Genomic DNA, 20,729 nt, shown 5'->3' with positions numbered 1-20,729 from the left:
GGTCAATTGTTGATATGATATTCAAAAATGTTTAGAATTCCTAATGTGAGGGTAACACAAAAATAAAATCGTACATATTAAAAATAGCATGGTGTCGTCTCCTGTCAAAGATTTTCATTGTAATATGAAACTTTGAATAGTTACGGGTCTCTGTAAAGAACTCACTATAGACGGCGCCACGGTTCGCTTAAACCGAAAATAAAAATCATCATATCAAAAATTTAGCTGTAGCGGGTACATCGTTCCATAGCTTAATTGGCTAGAGCGCCGACACGGTCAGTCGGAGACGCGGGTTCGAATCCCGCTGGAGCGGTCAATTTTTGATATGATATTCAAAAATGTTTAGAATTCCTAATGTGAGGGTAACACAAAAATAAAATCGTACATATAATCTTTTCTAGTTAGATTAGGTTATATGGAATCATTATAGAGCAATACCTATTGGTGTCCTTAACCTCCCGAATCTCCATTTGCCCTTAATAAGCTACCCATCTAAATCAATGTATTTTATTTCTGAACTTTGTGATAACGAATGTATATTAATGTATAGAGTTCTAGAGTTTATAAGTAAATATTTTTTGATAAAATCGCTAATTTGGTTTGTAATGTTCTGTTTTAAGCTTAACTTATTATTAATACTCGCAAGATTTTTATTGCGCAAAAGAGTGGTCAGGCTATTTTTTAATTACTAAATAAGTAATATATTTTTATTAAAGTTTAAGAAAACAATGTTTAAAATAAATTAAGAACATAAAATATAAAATAGGGTCAAAAGAAAAATACCTTCAAAAGCTTTATACTTATATTATATTTATTACAAACTATTTTAAATTATATTAGTGTTTCTATTGCTTTCGAATGTAACTGCTCATACCTAACCAATAATTGGCTGCCAGGTTCACTTAAGCATTTTTGAAGCCTGCACTTTTCTGTATTTGCTATATGCAATAACTCTAGCGCCACAGTCCATATCACAATACACTTTAAATACTACTTAGTCAAAAGTATATACAATAAATACAAATCAAACTCATTTTAATGGACACATTAGACGTACCAAATTTATCTTACTCAGATTAATTTTCCATTAAAATTAAATGCGTAGAAACGTCAAGCTGATAATTTTCGCTAAATGAACCAAATGTTCATTTAAGTACTAAACACCTTCTCCATGCTTTGACCGCATGTGTCCCCTCCAGCTGCACTTCTGGACGAACGTTTGCCCGCAATGTTCACACTTAAACCGTCTATCATTCGCATGTATCCTTAGATGTTCACGAAGCGTGTTCCATCTCAGAAACGACTTCAAGCACACTTCGCATTTGTAGTTCTTAATGCCTGTATGTTTGACCATATGTTTCGATAGCTCGCAGGGTCTATAGAATTTCTTATCGCATTCAGTACACGCGTGGTGTTTCTCCATCAGATGATCGCGCTTCGTGTGATCGCGCAAAGCTCGCTGTGTCATGAACGTCTTCTCACACGCTTGACAGTTAAACGTAACTAATCTGACGCCATGAACTTTGACCAAGTGATCTTCTCTCTTCTTGTGTTTATCAAACTTTTCATTACAATACCCGCATTTGTTCAACATACTTTTATGGATATGGATGGCACGTTCGTGGGATGTCTTCTTCCTATGGGTGTCGTATGTCTTCGAGCAATAGTCGCATTTAAACGACCCGATCTGGTGACACTTTATATGGTTCAAGAGAATCAAACGAGTCACGAAACCGGAGTCACAGTCATCGCATATGTAGTTCCTAAAATGCGTGTTCATATGCTCCTGTAGAACTTTGAATTTGTTGAACAGAGAGTGGCATATGATACATCTGAGTTCCTCTCCCAGGAATTTGAACGGTAGAATGTAATTTTTTATATTTCTGTGTATATTCTTACCGTGAATTGTTATTAGATGATCTATTAATTGCTCTAGGTTATTCATATCAGTCTTGCAGAGTGTGCAGTGTAAGCATGTTATGTCCAGTTTGACAAGAATCGTTGAGAGATATTTTCCTTTGATCAGACCTCTTTTTGTTTTACTGTCGTGCTGTTCGATTGTATGTTTCTTAAGATCGGCGGCGTCTGGAAACTCATCAGGACAGAAACAGCACTTGTAGCCGACCCCGCCTCTGCATCGGATGGGCGTAGCATTCGAACAGTCAAATATCGTGCTAACATCTTTACCAAAGTTCTCGAATTCGGGGAACATTTTGTTATGAATCTTTTTTGCCATTTCGCGATCAGCGTGGGTTCGTTTTTCATGTCTTTTCGTTCTTACAACTTTTGAGCTGGTGGTGCCTGGCCCTACAAAGAAAGGCATATATTATTCTTTTTCTCTTCTTCTACTCATATCTTGAGTTATAAATATTTGAATGTAGCAACAGTGGTACAGAATAAGATCATCACAAAAGAATTAATATTATTTAGATTATATTTATATTTAAAAACTCTTAAAATAATGATATACCTATCCCGTATTTTTTTATTGTATTACCGTCGTATTTTAGCTAATTTCCAAGCAAATTAAATATCAAATATGTCTGAAATGGTAACTGAGAAAAGAAACTAAATACGAATAATACTAATACTTTTTATTACAATTCCAATTTGAAAAAAGTGTTTATTCTCTTAGTTTACATTCAAAACATTTCTATATTATTCTGAATTATGGCAAAAATATTGAAAAAATAAAAATGAAGTTATTATAAGTATTAATTCTTGGATTTAGTTTTATCCAATATATTACGTCTTTAGGAGTAAAAATTCCAAAAATCCTCATTTTTCAGAACGAGGTATAAATTTTAGGCATGCGATTTTAGCTTGTATTAGCTGACTCTACAGATGTTTTCCTGTCTCGCGAAATATTAAATACGTGAAGCTAAAATACGTTTTCTAAATATTTTCAATTTCCTGCACAATTTTCTAAATTTTTCATTCTGTAGAACTTTCTACAGTGTTAGATAATTAATTAAAAAGTGTGTGCAATTCACACAGCAGAAGTAAAACTTCTGAAAAGTCAGGAAGGTAGGCCGCTATGATTTGTACTATCGAAGATGATCTCGTGACGTTCTCATAAAAAGGTGTTCGTAATTCAGATTGCTTGTATTGTATGCAATTTCAAGATCAATCGGTATAAAAATTATCAACTTTTGCTTTGAAATAAAAGACGACTCGTATGATAAGGATTTCGTGTATTGTCTGACCAAATAACAACGAATAATGAATGAAGAAATGATGAACGGTACAATTTTAAATTTTTTGAACAAAGGAAAAAAACGTATGAAGTTAGGCGAGGTCCCCCCGCCCGTCGCCCTTTCATTGGCTGATAAGCGGCAACTTCATATCATTAGAAGCGCCACTGCCCACTAGATGTCGCTTGAACAAAAGGTTATAGGCACCATGCAAAACGCGTGTCGCTCAAGCGTTTTGATCAGAAATATATTCTGTCTCATTCTCCTATAACATTTGTTCTTCATCGTGACGCACGTTTCGTTTCATAGAGTTTCAATTCATAAAGTTTTTAAAGAAGTTTCTCTTCATAAAATCAATTATAACGGTAAAATCGTTTTCAATTTGAGGCATGACTTAAGGGAATATGGATTCATTTTTAAACATATCATCATACAAACTAATCATTGTAAAAAAGTTAATGTTTGTTCCACATCATGAATCTAGTCATGTATAGGCCAGGAAGCGCCCACGTGTAGTGTGTAGTGAGTGTTTTAGTACAATTTTTTTTTATTTGGTGTCAGAATAAACCAAATTAATTACCTTTTTTAAAATATCGATATAAAATTTTAAACATTTCGTTTTACTGTCAACTTAAATTCTATTTTTTTCAGTATTTTCAAAGCTTATTAAAAATTACCCACTGTTACAGTTAAAATTGTTATCATTGACTTGGAATTTCACTGTTACCTCTGTAACAAATGTAAAGATTTATTATTTTCATAAACTAACAGCGAACCGTTATTTGAATAACATTTTTTTTTCGATAAACCAGTGAAGGAATGTGTAGCAAGGGTTTCAAGAATCTGGGATTTATACTGCGGAATAATAGCGAGTTCACCAACCCCCAAACTACTATAGCTTTATATAACGCATTCTTTCGTAGTGGGCTCGAATACTGTAGTATTGTTTGGAACCCTTTTTAACCGACTTCCAAAAAAGGAGGAGGTTCTCAATTCGACTGTATTTTTTTTTTATGTATGTTACATCAGAACTTTTGACTGGGTGGAGCGATTTCGACAAATTTTCTTTTAATCGAAAGGTGGTGTGCCAATTGGTCCCATTTAAATTTATTTGAGATCTAACAACTACTTTTCGAGCTATATCTAATAATGCGATTTTACTTGACGCTTTTTTCGTCGACCTACGTTGTATTATACTACATAACTTTCTACTGGGTGTACCGATTTTGATAATTCTTTTTTTGTTGGAAAGGGGATATCCCTAGTTTGGTACCATGATAAGGAAACCAGGACCTGATGATGGGATCTCAGAGAAATCGAGGGAACTTCTTGAAAATCCGCAATAACTTTTCACTGGGTGTACCGATTTTAATAATTTTTAATTTAATCGAAAGCTGATGTTTGTCATGTGGTCACATATAAATTTTATTGAGATCTGATAACTCCTTTTTGAGTAATCTTTGATAACGCGCAGTTACTTGACTATTTTTTCGTCGATCTACGTTGTACTACTTGTCGATGTAATTGAAGTCGGTTTTTTTTTCGTTTGCGAGCAAACACAATTATTACAATATTTATATTTCGAGATTGGAACGCATTCAGAAACGTTTTATGTGGCACCTTACTTTTAAATTTGGCTTAGCTAATAAAATACCGCATTATCGTGATAGATTGAGTCACTTTAATATGAACACTTTTGAAAGTCGAAGATGCTTGCTTGACAACCTGTTCCTGCATAAACTAATTAATGGTGTACTGGATTGTCCTGTTTTGTTTAGTTCTGTTTGCTTAACGGCACCTACTAAATGTTTACGTGTAAATAAACGAATGCTATTTTATTGTACCTCAGCTTGTTCTAACTTGGGTTATCAGGCACCTTTAAACAGGATGATGAGATCCTACAGCATTATTTCAAAAAATCTGGACATAGATATTTTTAACGACACAAATTTTAAATTTAAATAATGATTAAATTGTATTTATCAGCAAAGTGATCAGTTTTTAGTATTTTACAAATTATTTCTTTTGTTCAATCTTTTAATGTAGTTAATTTAACTGTATAACACTATCTTAAGTTCTTGTCATATGTATGTTATTTATGTGTGTTATTAGTGTATGTCACTCAAATTTAATGTAGTTATATCACCTATAATTAAAGTCACACTTAGACTCTACTGTTATTGTATATGTACTTGAAATTTGGTGTATACTTTGTTGGTGTTCTATAAATAAATAAATAGATCCGCAATATTCTGCCAGCAACAGTTAATCAATGACTAGCAACGGATGTTGGGTGTGATGGACAGGGTGTGAAGTTGCTCATTCACCATTGCAAAGGGAGGATCCTCCGACCAGACGGGAATTGTGTCTGATGGGCTACTGCCTAAACGGTTGTTGTCGGGTTCTTGTATATATACTCAATCACTCTGATAATTTTGAGAGCCCGATGTAGGATACGTCAGTTTTCTCTAGTTTGTATGTCGCGAGATAGATGTCGCTACAGATGGTTGTCTGGGCACGGGAGAGTACTTGGGATCGCTCTCGGGCACCTCGGTGATAGCCTCCGGGAACTGTTTGACCGCTGCCTGCGGTCTGGCCAGTTCCCGGGGGCCTGGAAGGAGGGTCGGCTTTGCCTACTTCCTAAGGCAGGGCGGACCCCGGACTCGGCTTCGTCGGTGCGACCGGTGGTGTTGCTGAACGAAGCTGGGAAACTCTTGAAGAGAATAGTGGCTTCCCGGCTCGTTCAGCACCTGGAGGAGGGCTTGGGACCCGGACTCTCGGAATCCCAATTCGGGTTTCGAGCGCGCCGGTCGACCATCGACGCCCTCAAACGCCTGCGGGCGGTGACGGGTGAAGCGGAACACAGGAGGGAGGTGATGCTCGCGGTGTCGTTGGACATCGCGAACGCCTTCAACAGCCTCCCGCATGCAGTGATTCGGGAGGCACTGAAATTCTTCGGAGTGCCACCGTATCTGGGGAGGCTGCTGGAGGCGTACCTCTCCGATCGCAAAGTAGGCCTCGAGAATCGGTCGGGGTCCGTGGAGTGGCGGCGGGTCGGCTGCGGTGTCCCGCAGGGATCGGTGCTGGGCCCGATCCTGTGGGACATCGGGTACGACTGGGTCCTGCGAGGCCGTCTCCTCCCCGGGATGGGTGTCATCTGCTACGCGGATGACACCCTCGTTTACTCCCGGGGCCGAGACTACAAGGAGGCGGCGCGGCTGGCTGAGGTCGGACTCGACCTCGTGATCAGCCGCATAAAGAGTTTGGGGCTTCGTGTCAGAATTGACAAGACCGAAGCCCTCCTCTTCCGCGGGACCGGACGCAAGGGACCCGCACCGGGAGCTACCCTGCAGATCGGAGAGAGGAGGGTCAGGATGAGCCCCCAAATGAAATATTTGGGGCTCATCCTTGACGGAGGGTGGACCTTCGGCCCACACTTCGCTATGGTGGGACCGAAGGTCGTGAAGGTGGCGAGTGCACTGGGCAGACTCCTCCCGAACCTCGGAGGACCCAGCGCTGCCTGCAGGCAGCTATATTCCGGAGTCTGCCGGAGTATGACGACGTACGGTGTCCCGGTCTGGGCGGATCGCCTAACTGCGAGGAATAAGGCCGCACTGCGGTCGGCACAGAGGATCATCGCGGTGAGGGTGATCCGGGGGTACCGTACGGTATCGTGGGCTGCAGCTACTGCTCTAGCCGGCGACCCCCCGTGGAAGCTCGTGGCGGAGGTTCTTGGCGAGACATACTTATACATCTCGGGTAGGAGGGCTCTCGGTGAGAACCCCACGTTGGACGGGATCCTACGGGTGCGCCGGATGGGGCAAGAAGCATTAATGCGGAGGTGGGGGGAGGACCTGGCGGAGCAGCCGTATGGCACTCGCGTAACGGCTGCGCTGCGCCCGGTCCTTGAGCGGTGGATGCGCCGTAAGCGCAAGCCCCTCACCTTCCGTCTGACGCAAGTTCTCACCGGGCACGGCTGCCTTGGTGAATACTTGTGTCGGACGGCCCAAAAGGAGCCGACGACTGGATGTCGCGATTGTGGCGCGACGGTGGACTCTGCCCAGCACACCCTCGAGGTCTGCCCGAGATGGGCGGCACTGCGTCGCGATCTGACGAAAGTTCTCGGAGGGGACTTGTCACTGCCTAGCGTCATCACCGCGATGCTCGGCGACGACAAGTCCTGGACGGCGATGGTCTCCTTCTGCGAGATAGTAATGTCCCAGAAGGAGAACGACGAGCGGATGAGAGAGGAGGCCACCGACGAGGCCTCCTTCAGCAGGCGACGAACGGGGGTGCGTAGGAGGCGCTACTTAATGCGCCTCCAGTAACGCCCCTGTGCTCGTGTCGGGCCGGGATGGGAACCCGGTCCTGCTAGACATGGCGTCGTCGGGATTATTCAGAGGTGAGCCGGATAGTCCCCATGGAGGAGAAGTCTGGCCTTTTCGCCGAGGCCAGCCGGTCGCTGGAGGGATCCTGTTGCCTGCAGATCCGGGACCCTCCAATTAAAGCGGCTGAAGGCTCCCGCAGGGGTTTGGTCGGTACTGCACCCCCAAGTGCTGAAGCCGACATACGGTCTAGGATTGCCTACCCGGGCGTCCTGGATATCAACCGTAAATGGGTTCCCCTGCGATAACAAAAAAAAATGGTTGTCTGGAATTTTGAGTTTAGTAATTACACGAAGTGAGAGAAATGCAAATTTGGTCACTGTACCCTAAATAAAATAATGATAAAGTCAGATTCTGTTAGATGCATGTTTGGCCAAATTGAAGATTTTTTTCAGTTAATCGTAGACTGTATTACTTGTATCAAATATCGCCAGAACTATGTAGAGCCAGAATTCATGTACTTTTTAGATATTTAAATAACCACAAAATGGAAAATAGTGATTAAAACAAAAGATAAAACGAAACAGTTCATATATTTATTTCATAACATTTCCAACAATACTAGACTTCCTCCCCATGCTTCGCTCGCATATGTCCCCTCCAGCTACACTTCTGCACAAACGTTTGCCCACAATACTCGCACTTAAACCTCCTATCATTCGTATGTATACGCATATGCTCGCGTAAGGTCGATTTCCTCCCAAAAGCCTTATTACACACACCACATTCAAAATCCCTCTCCCCAGTATGCTTCACCATGTGCATCTTCAATTCAATATTCTTATAAAACTCCATACCGCATTGGGAACATTTGAACGGCCGAAGCATTAGGTGGTAACTTCGGATATGGATCCTCAAAGATTTCTGATTACCGTAAATTTTGTTGCACGCCTGGCATTTGTATATCAATTTGGCAGCGCTGTGGACTACCACTTCGTGCTCCTTTTTCTTTGCTATATCTATAAATTTTTCGCCACAGTAACCGCACTTATGGCGTTTGTTATTCGTCATATGAACTGATCTTTCGTGGTCTAAACGTCTTATCCTCGTTGTGAATATTTTAGAACAGAACTGACACGTAAATATACCGGTTTCGTGTCTGTAACTGTGCGATTGTAACGATCTTTTGTTAATGAAACCCCTCCCACATTCATGGCACGCATAATTCTTATAATGGTTCAAGTTCACGTGATCGTTGAGCAATTTGAAACTAACAAACTCTTCAGAACAGACCACACATTTTAGAATGTCACTATCGAATTTGAAGGGGACCAGGTGATTTTGGACGTCCGTATGGATGTTCTTATTGTGATCCAGTCTTAGGTGATCTAGCATATTTTCCAGGGTATCTAGGCTCTCTTCACATATCCTGCAAACGAGATCTGTCAAGTCTAACTTGATACTTCTGTCGGACACAACGGTGGCTCTTAGCTTGTTCTCACTGCAATGTTCCAAGATAGTATGTTCCTTAAGATCGATCGCCTTTTCGTATTCTACGGAGCAAAAGAAACATGCGTATCCAGTACGAAGGAATCCTTTGAAGGGTGTGGCGTTGGTATATTTTATGATACAGTCGACGTTTTCTTGTCGCTTCTGCAGTTCAGGTCGTCTCCGTTTCTTCGTCTTGACGGGATCTTCTAATAGTTGTTGATCTGTAAAAAAAAAAAAATTAGATTGTCAAGATGTTTTGAACATTTTTTTGGTATGACCCTAAACTATAAAAGCAATTTGATTATATTGAAGATTTCTATTGGTTTGTGTCAATAATATCCATAATTGACTTTAACAAGAATCAAACAAAATTCTTTTTTCCTTCTCCAGTATATCTGAAACCTATAATAACGACATTTAGTCCAACATTTTTTGATAGAAGTATTAGCAATAACACGTTCCATCCGTCAGACGTCCCTAGCAGGGCTAACATCAGAACAAAGATCTGGTTCAAACAAACAAAAATTTTATTCAGACAATTTAAATTTATAATATGTTTTGTACATTTATATGAATATTTCTTTAATAAACGCGAAATTGGAGTTAGCACTGAATTATTTTTTTGAATTTTCTTTTATAAACAATTATTACTAAACTGTTGCATTTCATGGTCTCGACGACGCTTTGGCGCAACGGTTACAGCACTGGCTGTTGCGGAACAGGCCCTAAGTAATTTAATAACATTAGCAGCAAGCATAGTTCTAAAATAACACATAATTCTAAATGTCTAGGCTGTCACTAATATGAAGATTTTTATTATACATATTTTAAGTTAAAAGTTTTATTGTGAAAAGTTGCTACACAGGAAATTAGTTTTTACAACTGGTAACGCTTTTTACTCGCAAGAGAAAATCGAAGCCAACAAAATGGAGGTCGAAATAGTCTAGTAGTAATTAAATCAATTATTCTTATTCATGTAAGCGCAAACACTAAATATCAAAACGAAATCACTAGAGACATCTAACGGTTCTTTCCAAGGACTTATTATTTTGTCAACTGACTTGTTTTTTTTTCTCTGTATATTGATTACTCTTTATACTAGCTATGCGCGCGATTCGTTGGCGTGAAATTTAACAAAAAAGTTATTGTTCAGTTTGCAGTTATAAAATAAATTTCTAAAATAGAAGTAGCTTAAGTTATTTCTTATTACGTCAGCTATCTGCCAGTGAAAGTCCCGTCAAAATCGGTCCAGCCTTTTCAGAGATTAGCCGGAACAAACAGACAGACAAAAATTGTAAGAAATGTTATTTTAGTATAATTATGTACCGTGTATACATCCATATGCATTTAGTAAAAAGCGGTTATTTTAATATTACAAACAGACACCACATTTTTATTTATTTGTATAGATGTCTTACAAATAGAATTCTTATAAAGTATACAAATGATAACTTACCTCGTTAGCCCTATAATTAAACAAGACAGCACGACACGACACTCGCGTCATAACGATAAAAGAAAAATTCAAATAAATTGCATTCAGTGCCCCGACCAAAACATATCACACACATCGTTTGATACAGTTAAGATTCAGAAACCGAGAAAAAACAGTTAAGTATTACAAAAATTTAAATCGTTTCATCTAATTTGGGGAAATATATTTAATTAATTTCTTTTAAAAATATTTTAAAAAGTAGTAGTGAAGTTACTGATAAGTTGTAGATATCTTTATTTATAACAATACTAGCTGACCCGGCAAACTTTTTTTGCCATATATGTTATTAACATCCTTAATCCATAATGAATAATAGATGTTGGCCGATTCTCATACTTACCCGATATGCACACAAAATGTCATAATCGGTCCAGCCGTTTCGGAGGAGTGTTGTAACTAAGATTGTGACACGAGAATTTTGTATATAAGATATAGCTGTCATTTAGTTATTCTTTATAGACATACATAAATTTTTAATTATTTTTTTTCTATGCAATATGTTGAAGGGGTTGATTTGCCAAAGATTATTAAATTCAGAACCCATTAAAAAAATGGTTTTGAACATAGAAAAATTATATTTGAACTCTGGAGTACCATTTCTTAAAAGTCACCACAACGCAGTTGTTAACATTCTTATTTATTATCTGATTAAAATTTAACAAAGCTAGAACTATGAGCAACCTGATTGAGTTACTACTCAACCGGGGAAAGTACCTCAACCTTACAGAAGCATCATCCCACTACTGGGCATAGGCCTCTTTCTCCACTTAGGAGAAGAGTTGGAACTTAATCCACCACGCTGCTCCACTGCGGGTTGGCGGATATGAGTATGTAAAAAACCTAATAAACTGCGACAAAATATATTAAAAAAAAATGATTTTGGTTGAGCAGGTTTTCAGCGATTTATAAGAAAATAAATAAAAGTAAAGTTGATATACTTATACTGGTGCTGGATTAAGCTCCAATCGTCCTCTTATAAGAGGCCTATGCCCAGCAGTGCGATGTTAAAGGCTTAATTAAAACTCATATACTCACTAGCAAGCGCCGCACTGATCGTCTTCCGTGGTACATTATATAATATGGAAGCCTTGCTCTGCGACAATGATTTCGTTCTAACAGCTTCTAAACACTTCTCAAGATCATCTTCCGTGTACTTCCTTGTTTTACTGTTCAATAATAATTCGTCTTTCCCTAGTTTCGTATTCGACGTTTCGACTTTTATACCTGTAAATAATATTAATAATACTGTCAGCTGTTATTTCACATAGAAAAATATAAAGTTTTGAGTAATTTGTTAACTAAAAAAACAAACATATTTGAAATATAGAACACTGTCTAGTTTCATATATATTTCATAATAATATAGTTAAATTATTCTTAAAATTATTTATTTGTATTTGGTCTTATTTATTATTATTACTAGCGGCCCGCCTTCGCACGGTTGCAATGCTGATACTAAATATACTGCAGAATGTCTTTATTTATAGTGTGCAGCTAGCTTATAGCATGGTTATTAACATAACAACAACAACATTCAAATATGCGTCGTTAGATTGCACGTTGTTACAGAATGCGTTGAGGAAATAAAGGTTCACTGCTCGTTCCCCGTAGGTGATAGCGTGATAATTTGTAGCCTATATCTTGACCCGACTTCTTAATAATATTCGTGCCAAATTTGAAGTAAATGCATGCACTTTTTGAGTTTATCCCGGACATACATACAGACAAAGAGACAAAAATTCTTAAAACTATATTTTTGGATTCGGTATCGATAGTAGATCACACCCCAAGTATTCTTTAAAAAAAATATTCAATGTACAGTTTTGACTTTCCTACCATTTTATTATATGTATAGATTATTTTATTATTGTAATTGTTATTATGTATCAAAATAAAGATAGTAACGCCACCTGTATACTGTATTGTCACTATTGTAAACTAATGTATTATCTATGAAGGTATATATTAATATAGTCTGTGGTTCACTCGCTCATTCTCACCGAAAGTGTTTGTTTAATTAACAATAATTGTAAAATTGTTGTTACATTTTTTTTTTGTTGTATTTGTTTTATCCATTGTAAGATGAATTGTGTTTATGGATAACCTAAAATAAAGTATTATATTATTATAGTTACTGCCTAAGGGGGTACTATTTAGTGTTGAAATTGCTGACCGCCCTTCCCCATAGCCATTCATCACTTAATCTGAAGACTCTCACAGCGGAAACTTATTATACATATTCAACTTATTTTTTTAACCGACTTCCAAAAAAGGAGGAGGTTCTCAATTCGACTGTATTTTTATTTATTTTTTTTATGTATGTTACATCAGAACTTTTGACCGGGTAGACCGATTTCGAAAATCTTTTTTTAATCGAAAGGTGGTGTGTCTCAATTGGTCCTATTTAAATTTATTTGAGATCTAACAATTACTTTTCGAGTTATATCTAATAATGTGTTTTTACTTGCCGCTTTTTTCGTCGACATACGTTGTATTATACCGCATAACTTTCTATTGGATGTACCGATTTTGATTATTCTTTTTTTTGTTGGAAGGGGGATATCCCTAGTTTGGTACCGTAATAAGGAAACCAGGATCTGATGATGGAATCCCAGAGAAATCGAGGGAAACTCTCGAAAATCCGTAATAACTTTTTACTGGGTGTAACGATTTTGATAATTTTTAATTTAATCGAAAGCTGATGTTTATCATGTGGTCACATATAAATTTTATCGAGATCTGATAACTACTTTTTGAGTAATCTTTGATAACGCGTAGTTACTTGACTATTTTTTCGTCGATCTACGTTGTATTACTCGTCGATTTAATTGAAGTCGGTTTTTTTTTCGTTTGCAAGCAAACACAATTATGTTATTTCTTGTTCAAATTTTCTCTAACAATTTTTCTCAGTTAATCTAGCCGGAGCGCTTCACATACTGCCTCGTTCATATATTTGTCTCATATACTCTTTTAATCTTTGTGCGAAACAAATCCAAGTGTTACAAATAATTAAAAAAAAAAGGTACTATGATACATGTTACTCATAATTAAATAATAATTGTGTTATATAACAAAAAAACCGACTTCAATTACATCGACAAGTAATACAACGTAATTAGAAAAAAAAATGGCAAATGCACTAGTCGTCACTGCAATTTTCGAGGGATTTCCTTGATTTCTCTGGAATTCCATCATCAGATCCTAGTTTCTATATCATGATTACCACACGTGGGATATCTACTTTCCAACAAAAAATAAATTATCAAAATCGGTTCATAAAGATGAAGTTATCCCCGAACAAACATAAAAATATACAGAGTGTTCCAGAAATCAACGTCAACGTCAATCAAACCATGGTGGTTATCAGAAAAATAAGAAAAAAAATATTTATGAATAATTTAAAAAAATAAGGGCTTTTAAAAAAAATCGAGAAATTGACATCCTGTGACAGTCTTTCAAGCTTTCTGACTAGAAACCTTGACCATGCTTTGTTTTTTTTTGTGTAACGGGTCCCTGAATAACTGTTTTATTAATTGTAATCTAAAATTAATACAAAAATGCCTCAGCTTTAGAAAAACATCATTTTATTGCGCAACCATTACGCAAAAAAGATAACAACATCTATCTTTATGTGACTGTCTTGTAAAAAAAATGTACTACGCTCTTTTGGCAAGTGGCTTTAAAAGATGTCGCATTTAGTCTGGATTCTAAAATGGTAGTACACTTAGTAGACTACACCTAACATTCGGTAGAAAAAAAATTTAAACCAAATGAAAGTTAATTATTTTTATAATACTCAAATTGCTATGGACCGCGTTTGAGTACGAATGCTATAATATAGTGACCCTATTGTGCCGTGTGTGAGCGAGACAGTGACACTAGACTTAGAAGACTGTTACTTAAATTAGGACAAAAAAAAAATACGGTTGAATTAAAATTCAGTTATTGGAATCAAAGTTTATTCATTCATAACAAATGTTCAAATTGTTTGCCTTCGGCCGAAATGCAAGTCCTACATCTTCTTAAAAAAGAGCGGTTTACAAGACGAGCGTACCTTTTCGAGTTGATCTCTTCAACAGCTGCCGCAATTTTTTCTCGTAATTCGTTTAAATTTTAAAGTGGTTTAGAATATACTTTTTCTTTTAACGTTCCCCAGTAAAAGAAGTCGACTGGATTTAAGTCCGGTGAACGGGCTGGCCACGAAATTGGACCAGACCGTCCTATCCATCTACCTCAGTATTCTAGATCGAGAAAGTCTCTGACTGAGCGAGTATAATGTGCTGGGGCAGCCATCTTGTTGAAACCAAATGCTTCGGTAAATGTCAAGTGAGACGTCTTCCAGTAAATTTGGTAAATGGTTTTCTATAAAATCCAGATAAACCTCGCCGGTCAAATTTTCTGGTAACTCGAATGGCCCAATAATTTTTCCATTTAAAATGCCGGTCCACATATTTAATTTAAAGCGATACTGAGATCGATCTTCTCGCATTAAGTGTGGATTTTCCAAATGCCACTCGTGCAGATTATGCAGATTCATGTATCCGTCTCTTTTTAGGGTAGATTCATCGGACCATAGAATTTTGTTTAAAAATTGCGGATCTTCCCTATAATTTTGCAACATCGTTTGACAAAATGCAAACCTGCACCAAAAATGCAAACCAAAACCTGGGGCAGGAGACTTTGTACTCGTTGTACATGGTACGGGTGAAACTCGTTTCTCTTTAAAATTCGGTGTGCTGTACTTTTTGACACCCCCGTCCTTGCTTCAATTAAACGGACTGAGGTACTCGGGTCGTAACTGACTTCTTGCAAGACCATGTCTTCATTAGAAGTATTCGGTCTTCCCTCACTAGTCACTTGGTTGGGGAATCGACCCTCTGAGAGTAACTGGTGCACATTTATAAAAACTCGATGATCCGGATAACGTTCACGATTTGGATATCTCTCACGATAGAGTCTCGCCGCAGCAGTAGCATTGTATCTGCATTCTTCATAAATGAGGTGCATGTTGGCATATTCTTCCGTCGTGTACAGATGCGGCATCACGGACACTCACTGTCAAACGAAACGTTTATACAACAAATCCAGATCACAACACAAACAAGTCCAATAAACAATCCAAAATTTTAAGTACGAAATCAACACGAATACAGAAAGATGCGTAGTAAACGAAGAAGCGTAACGTACTAAAGTATAACACAAAATGGCAGATGCATCATGGTGGTGTCACTATCTGTCTCGCTCCCACAAGACACAATACTATGACTGTCTGTCTCGCTCACACACGGCACAATAGGGTCACTATATTATAGCATTCGTACTCAAACGCGGTCCATAGCAATTTGAGTGATATAAAAATAATTAACTTTCATTTGGTTTACATTTTTTTTTCTACCGAATGTTATGTGTAGTCTACTAAGTGTACTACCATTTTAGAATCCAGACTAAATGCGCCATCTTTTAAAGCCACTTGCCAAAAGAGCTTAGTACATTTTTTTTACAAGACAGTCACATAAAGATAGATGTTGTTATTTTTTTTGCGTAATGGTTGCGCAATAAAATGATGTTTTTCTAAAACTGAGGCATTTTTGTATTAATTTTAGATTACAATTAATAAAACAGTTATTCAGGGACCCGTTACACAAAAAAAAACAAAGCATAGTCAAGGTTTCTAGTCACAAAGCGTGAAAGACTGTCACAGGGTGTCAATTTCTCGTTTTTTTTAAAAAGCCATTATTTTTTTAAATTATTCATAAATATTTTTTATTATTATTTTTCTGATAACCACCATCAATTGGTCTATCGCCCATTGCCGGCTTGACGTTGATTTCTCGGACACCCTGTATATACGGTCGAATTGAGTAACCCCCTCCTTATTTTGAAATAGGTTAAAGTATGGAATAAAAAGATTTTTGTTGTCACATAAAATCTTCATACTTAACTTTTTTTATAAATCAAATTATATATATTTTTTTTAGGGTAAAAGGAGTAAAAAAAATTATAACAAATTTCAAAATTAGCCCACCTGACTTTTCTTTCCCTGTGTCTTCTTCATCCAAATATTCTATACTTAAATATTCTGTCTCGATCTCCGGATCTGATTCTTCCTCTTGTTTAATATTTTCAGTGACTACTGAAACAGGAGAATTATTAGTTATATATTAATTATTATGTAATAATAAATAAAAAGCAAATAGCCCAGAAAAATGTCAGTCAGTCAGTTCAGCCTGTCGAAATCCACTTCTGGATATAGGTTAGGCCGATATATAATATATATAGGGCTGGCCAAGTTCGCGACAGACACCAGTTTTACGCAATCCTCATTCAGCCTTCACCGGTAATCTTACGTAGATTGTTAACCGTTACTAACATTATGTAATCATTATTAAATTTTATGAGTTCGCGGCAGAAATTTCGGTCCTCACTTTTCGGCAGCCCAACCATATAAATATGTATAAATATAAAACCGGCCAAGTGCGAGTCGGACTCACGCACCGAGAGTTCCGTACAAACAATTTTTTTATTATTCTTTTACTGATTTTAACAAAATTATTAATAATATTTTTATTATATGATGTAACTTAAAATGTATGCTTTTCGCAATTTTTCCTTTATCTACTCTAAGACGTTGCTTCGTACCAAATTTCAAGATTCTGAGTTCACGGGAGTATCCTGTAGATTTTGAATCCCTTGCGAGTGTCGAAAATTTAAAGCATAAACGGCTGTATCTTTTGATTGCGTTAGCTTAGAAGTTTTTGTATTTGATATGAATTTCAGCTTGATACCTCCACGCGTTCCTGTGAAAAGGGATCTCGACAGACAGACGGACAACAAAGTGATCCTATAAGGATTTAGTTTAGGTACGGAACCCTAAAAATGAATTGTCTAAAAGTACGTAAGCACAAAACTAAGACTGGATTAAATTGAATAACACTTTCTTTTTGTTCGTTATTGTCATAATAATATAAAAGAAACGCTTTTCTATATGAAAAAAAAAAATTATGAGGTACAAAGTTCGCCAGGTTAGTCGATAATAATATAAAGTTAAATAAAATTTACACTGTTCATTTACAAAATACATAAATAATTAAACTTTATTTCCAAAAAGATATACAATCGAGAGTAGTTGTTGTATTTATTGCAATCACACAATATTAGCGGGCAAATTTTCAGACAGCATTTTAAATTAATCTTTATGGATACTTATTTCCATTAGAAATAAACTTTTATTTCTTTATAGCCTTTTAGGTACTCAAAATCATGTTTTATGTTTGTTTAGAAATCCCGCCAAAACGCCACGTTATGTCATCTGAGAGTGTGTGACGTCATTTGTAGTAATAACAAAGGGCGCGTTCCACCTAAGGCCCACAACGCCGCCGATCACGATCGCTGAAATTGCCGTTCCACTAACGTAAAAAACGCCGCGGGCTTAATGGGCGAATTTTATAAGTATAACGCATATTTGGGCGCTGTCAAGTGTCAGGTGTCAGCTGTGTGCTCGCAATATGGCGGCATGGTGAAAACATGAAGCGGGCGTTGCGGATGCTTAGTAGAACGCGGTCAATGTGTGATCCTACAAATGACGTCACGCACTGTAGATGGTGCTAAAAATATTGTAAATAACAACATTTTATTTCTTCATTTAAAAATATTTGAATGAATTATATTAAATTATTATTCGATAAATATCTAAGTACATTATAGATTTTAATCTGATTACTGTCCCATGCCCCTATTATTTTAAAGTTTTGCTTTGTCTTATTTATATGATATATACACATATATATATATATACAAAAACTTTGTACCCTCTTTTTACGAAAATTGCGCAAATGGAGGGGTATGAAATTACGCACTCTATTTTATAATTATCTATAAAAAATACATTCAATCATTATTAAACACATTACACACACTACCATGTAAGTGACACACACACGCATATATACTCTTTTGTTTATTGTTAAATTCTGTGTAAAAATTGTGTTAATTAAATCATGGTTGAATTCCGACCACTAGGCGACCACAGGCTGAGTATATACGAAAAATTCAAATAGAAGCAATAGTTAAATCTCGAGATGTCACAAGACCTTGCTTGATAATATGACTGAATGTCTCTCTCTATATATTGCTTACAAATGGTTTGTAGCATATGTAGTTTCATTTAATGCATGTCACTTATATCCATATTAGTTAATAATAATTAAAAAAACAAACCATTTTTCTGTTTCTCTCTAAGCAATTGATCTGTACATAATATTTCTTTTTTAAAACTGAAAGCATCTCGGAGCCGGCATATGCATGTCTCACAAATGTATTCAGCGTCTGTTTCTGATGGGTGTTCCCACTGAAAATAATTATACATTCGTAAAAATCGTGTTTCAACTTCAACGTATGAATTGATTGTCTCTTCAAGAACGATTACCATGATGCTTTTTTTTCTTCCTTATAATAAAAGGAGGTTTTGTCACACAGTGATCAAGTCACCTCAATAATTTTTAACTAAATCAACAATGTCTCTTTAAATATATTACGACTGATTTATATACATTAACCCATACCATGATGTTTAAAAATATGTTTATTTACAAAACTTATACATACACTTCAGCCTGTAATATCCCTCAGCTGGGCATAGGCCTCTTCCCCATTTAGGAGAAGGATCTTAATAATAATAATCTTGATATCTACAACTTCTACATAATCAGATGTGAATGAGCGACGATAAACTTATTTCTGTTCTTATAAACTAAGATACTAAAATACAGACCAAAAAAAATGTTTCGGCGGGTTTTAATATTTTTTGAAATCACAATATAAATACCAATTTATTAGGGAGAACACATGAAAATTTCTTTTAAGGTTAAAGTTTATTTATTTGTCAAAAGAATACAATTCACTTACATGAGAAATTTCGCATAATAAATTAAACAAAAAGTTGTTGGGTACACGCAATAAAATATATAAACAATTCATAGTTGAAACAAGAAACAAACAATATTAATTAGTAGGATTAAAATATCTACACAAGTTAAAATTACTACTTTTTTTAAAGTGCTAGCGTATTAGTTAATAATTTATATTTTTATTAAACATATTTCAATACTTACAGCTAATGCGAAGCAATCGGTCAACATTTCACCGTAGACCTCTTTCTGGCCCTCACTGTAATACTCCGTCCACATATTTCTCAAGCTTATCTCCTCTAAGCAACACTTACATCTATCTACAATTTCCTTTTTCGTTTTTCCCATAATTTTAAATTTATACTTTATTATCGACGAAAATTACAATGTTTAGGTAGTAATATATTTAACATTTGACAGTTATCAAATACCTCAAGTACTAGCAATGGCGTACCTACACAGAGTATTTATTTTTGTAGATGCTATGTATGTCGCATGCTTTAATAGAGATGTCCAATATCGATAATTTTGTAACTTTCAAAAGTTATGAAGTCCACTGTTCTAAAATTCCACCTCATACCACATTTATAAGTAAACTTGTTTGTGGTAGCTATTAGTGTTATAACAGGCTATTTTAAAGCGACTTCAAAAAGAGAAGGAGATTCTGGATTCGCACAGTAAAATTTATAAGAAACCAATAATATCAAAAAAATATATAAAAATTAATATCAAATTAAATAAAGAAAAAAGGTGTAAATAAAAAAAAAAAACAATAAAAAAAATTACGACAAACCGAAAAAAACTTATTTTCATATTAAATTAATTTAATTTTAATACTCAATACTTGCGTCGGTCGGACGAATGATCGACGCCCATTTCACTCATTTAGAGGATAAGCTACCGCCGGCCAGGACGCTCCGTCTGACCTGATCAGTCAAGGGACGCTGCGCCGGGAACAGCTCCACCTCTCCACAGGTCCAGCAATCGCAAGACGGCCCCACAAAATACACCAGTTTTTATCATAGCCGCAGAACAGGTGGCCGTCGCGGAGATCGAGAAGGCAACCGCTCCAGGGGACGGTGACTGGGCTATCGTCACAAAGAAAGCCAAGAAAAAGAAAAGAGCGTGAAAGTTCCTCCGTCGGACAAGTTCGCAGTGCAGCAACAAAAGCGGCAAAAGCCGAGGTCCAAAAAGCCCCGGTTGGCGACCCCGCGACGTTGTGCATTACTCACCCAACTTGAAGCGTACGCCGAGGAGAAGGGGCTCAGCCATAGCTACCTCCTGCGGCGTGCAACTGACATTATAAACCTGCAGGACC

The 20,729-nt window shown here is 36.8% G+C and overlaps 1 protein-coding gene across 1 annotated transcript; it reads right to left on the bottom strand.

Moving 5' to 3' along the window:
- Positions 1–1,156: 1,156 nt before the first annotated feature.
- LOC123666962 (zinc finger protein 728-like) lies at positions 1,157–19,916 on the bottom strand. The gene is made up of 5 exons (XM_045600975.1): positions 19,616–19,916; positions 18,723–18,852; positions 16,531–16,638; positions 11,541–11,729; positions 1,157–2,307 (listed from the first exon to the last, which is right to left on the bottom strand). Exons 1-5 carry the CDS (start codon positions 19,757–19,759, stop codon positions 1,157–1,159), a joined length of 1,722 nt encoding a protein of 573 aa, XP_045456931.1. The 5' UTR covers positions 19,760–19,916.
- Between the last annotated feature and the right edge of the window lie 813 nt (positions 19,917–20,729).

This window comes from Melitaea cinxia, chromosome 27 (assembly GCF_905220565.1).
Source record: "Melitaea cinxia chromosome 27, ilMelCinx1.1, whole genome shotgun sequence".
NCBI lineage: Eukaryota > Metazoa > Arthropoda > Insecta > Lepidoptera > Nymphalidae > Melitaea > Melitaea cinxia.
The sequence above is the reverse complement of the archived record's forward strand: the minus strand, read 5'-3'. Positions and strand labels throughout refer to the sequence as shown.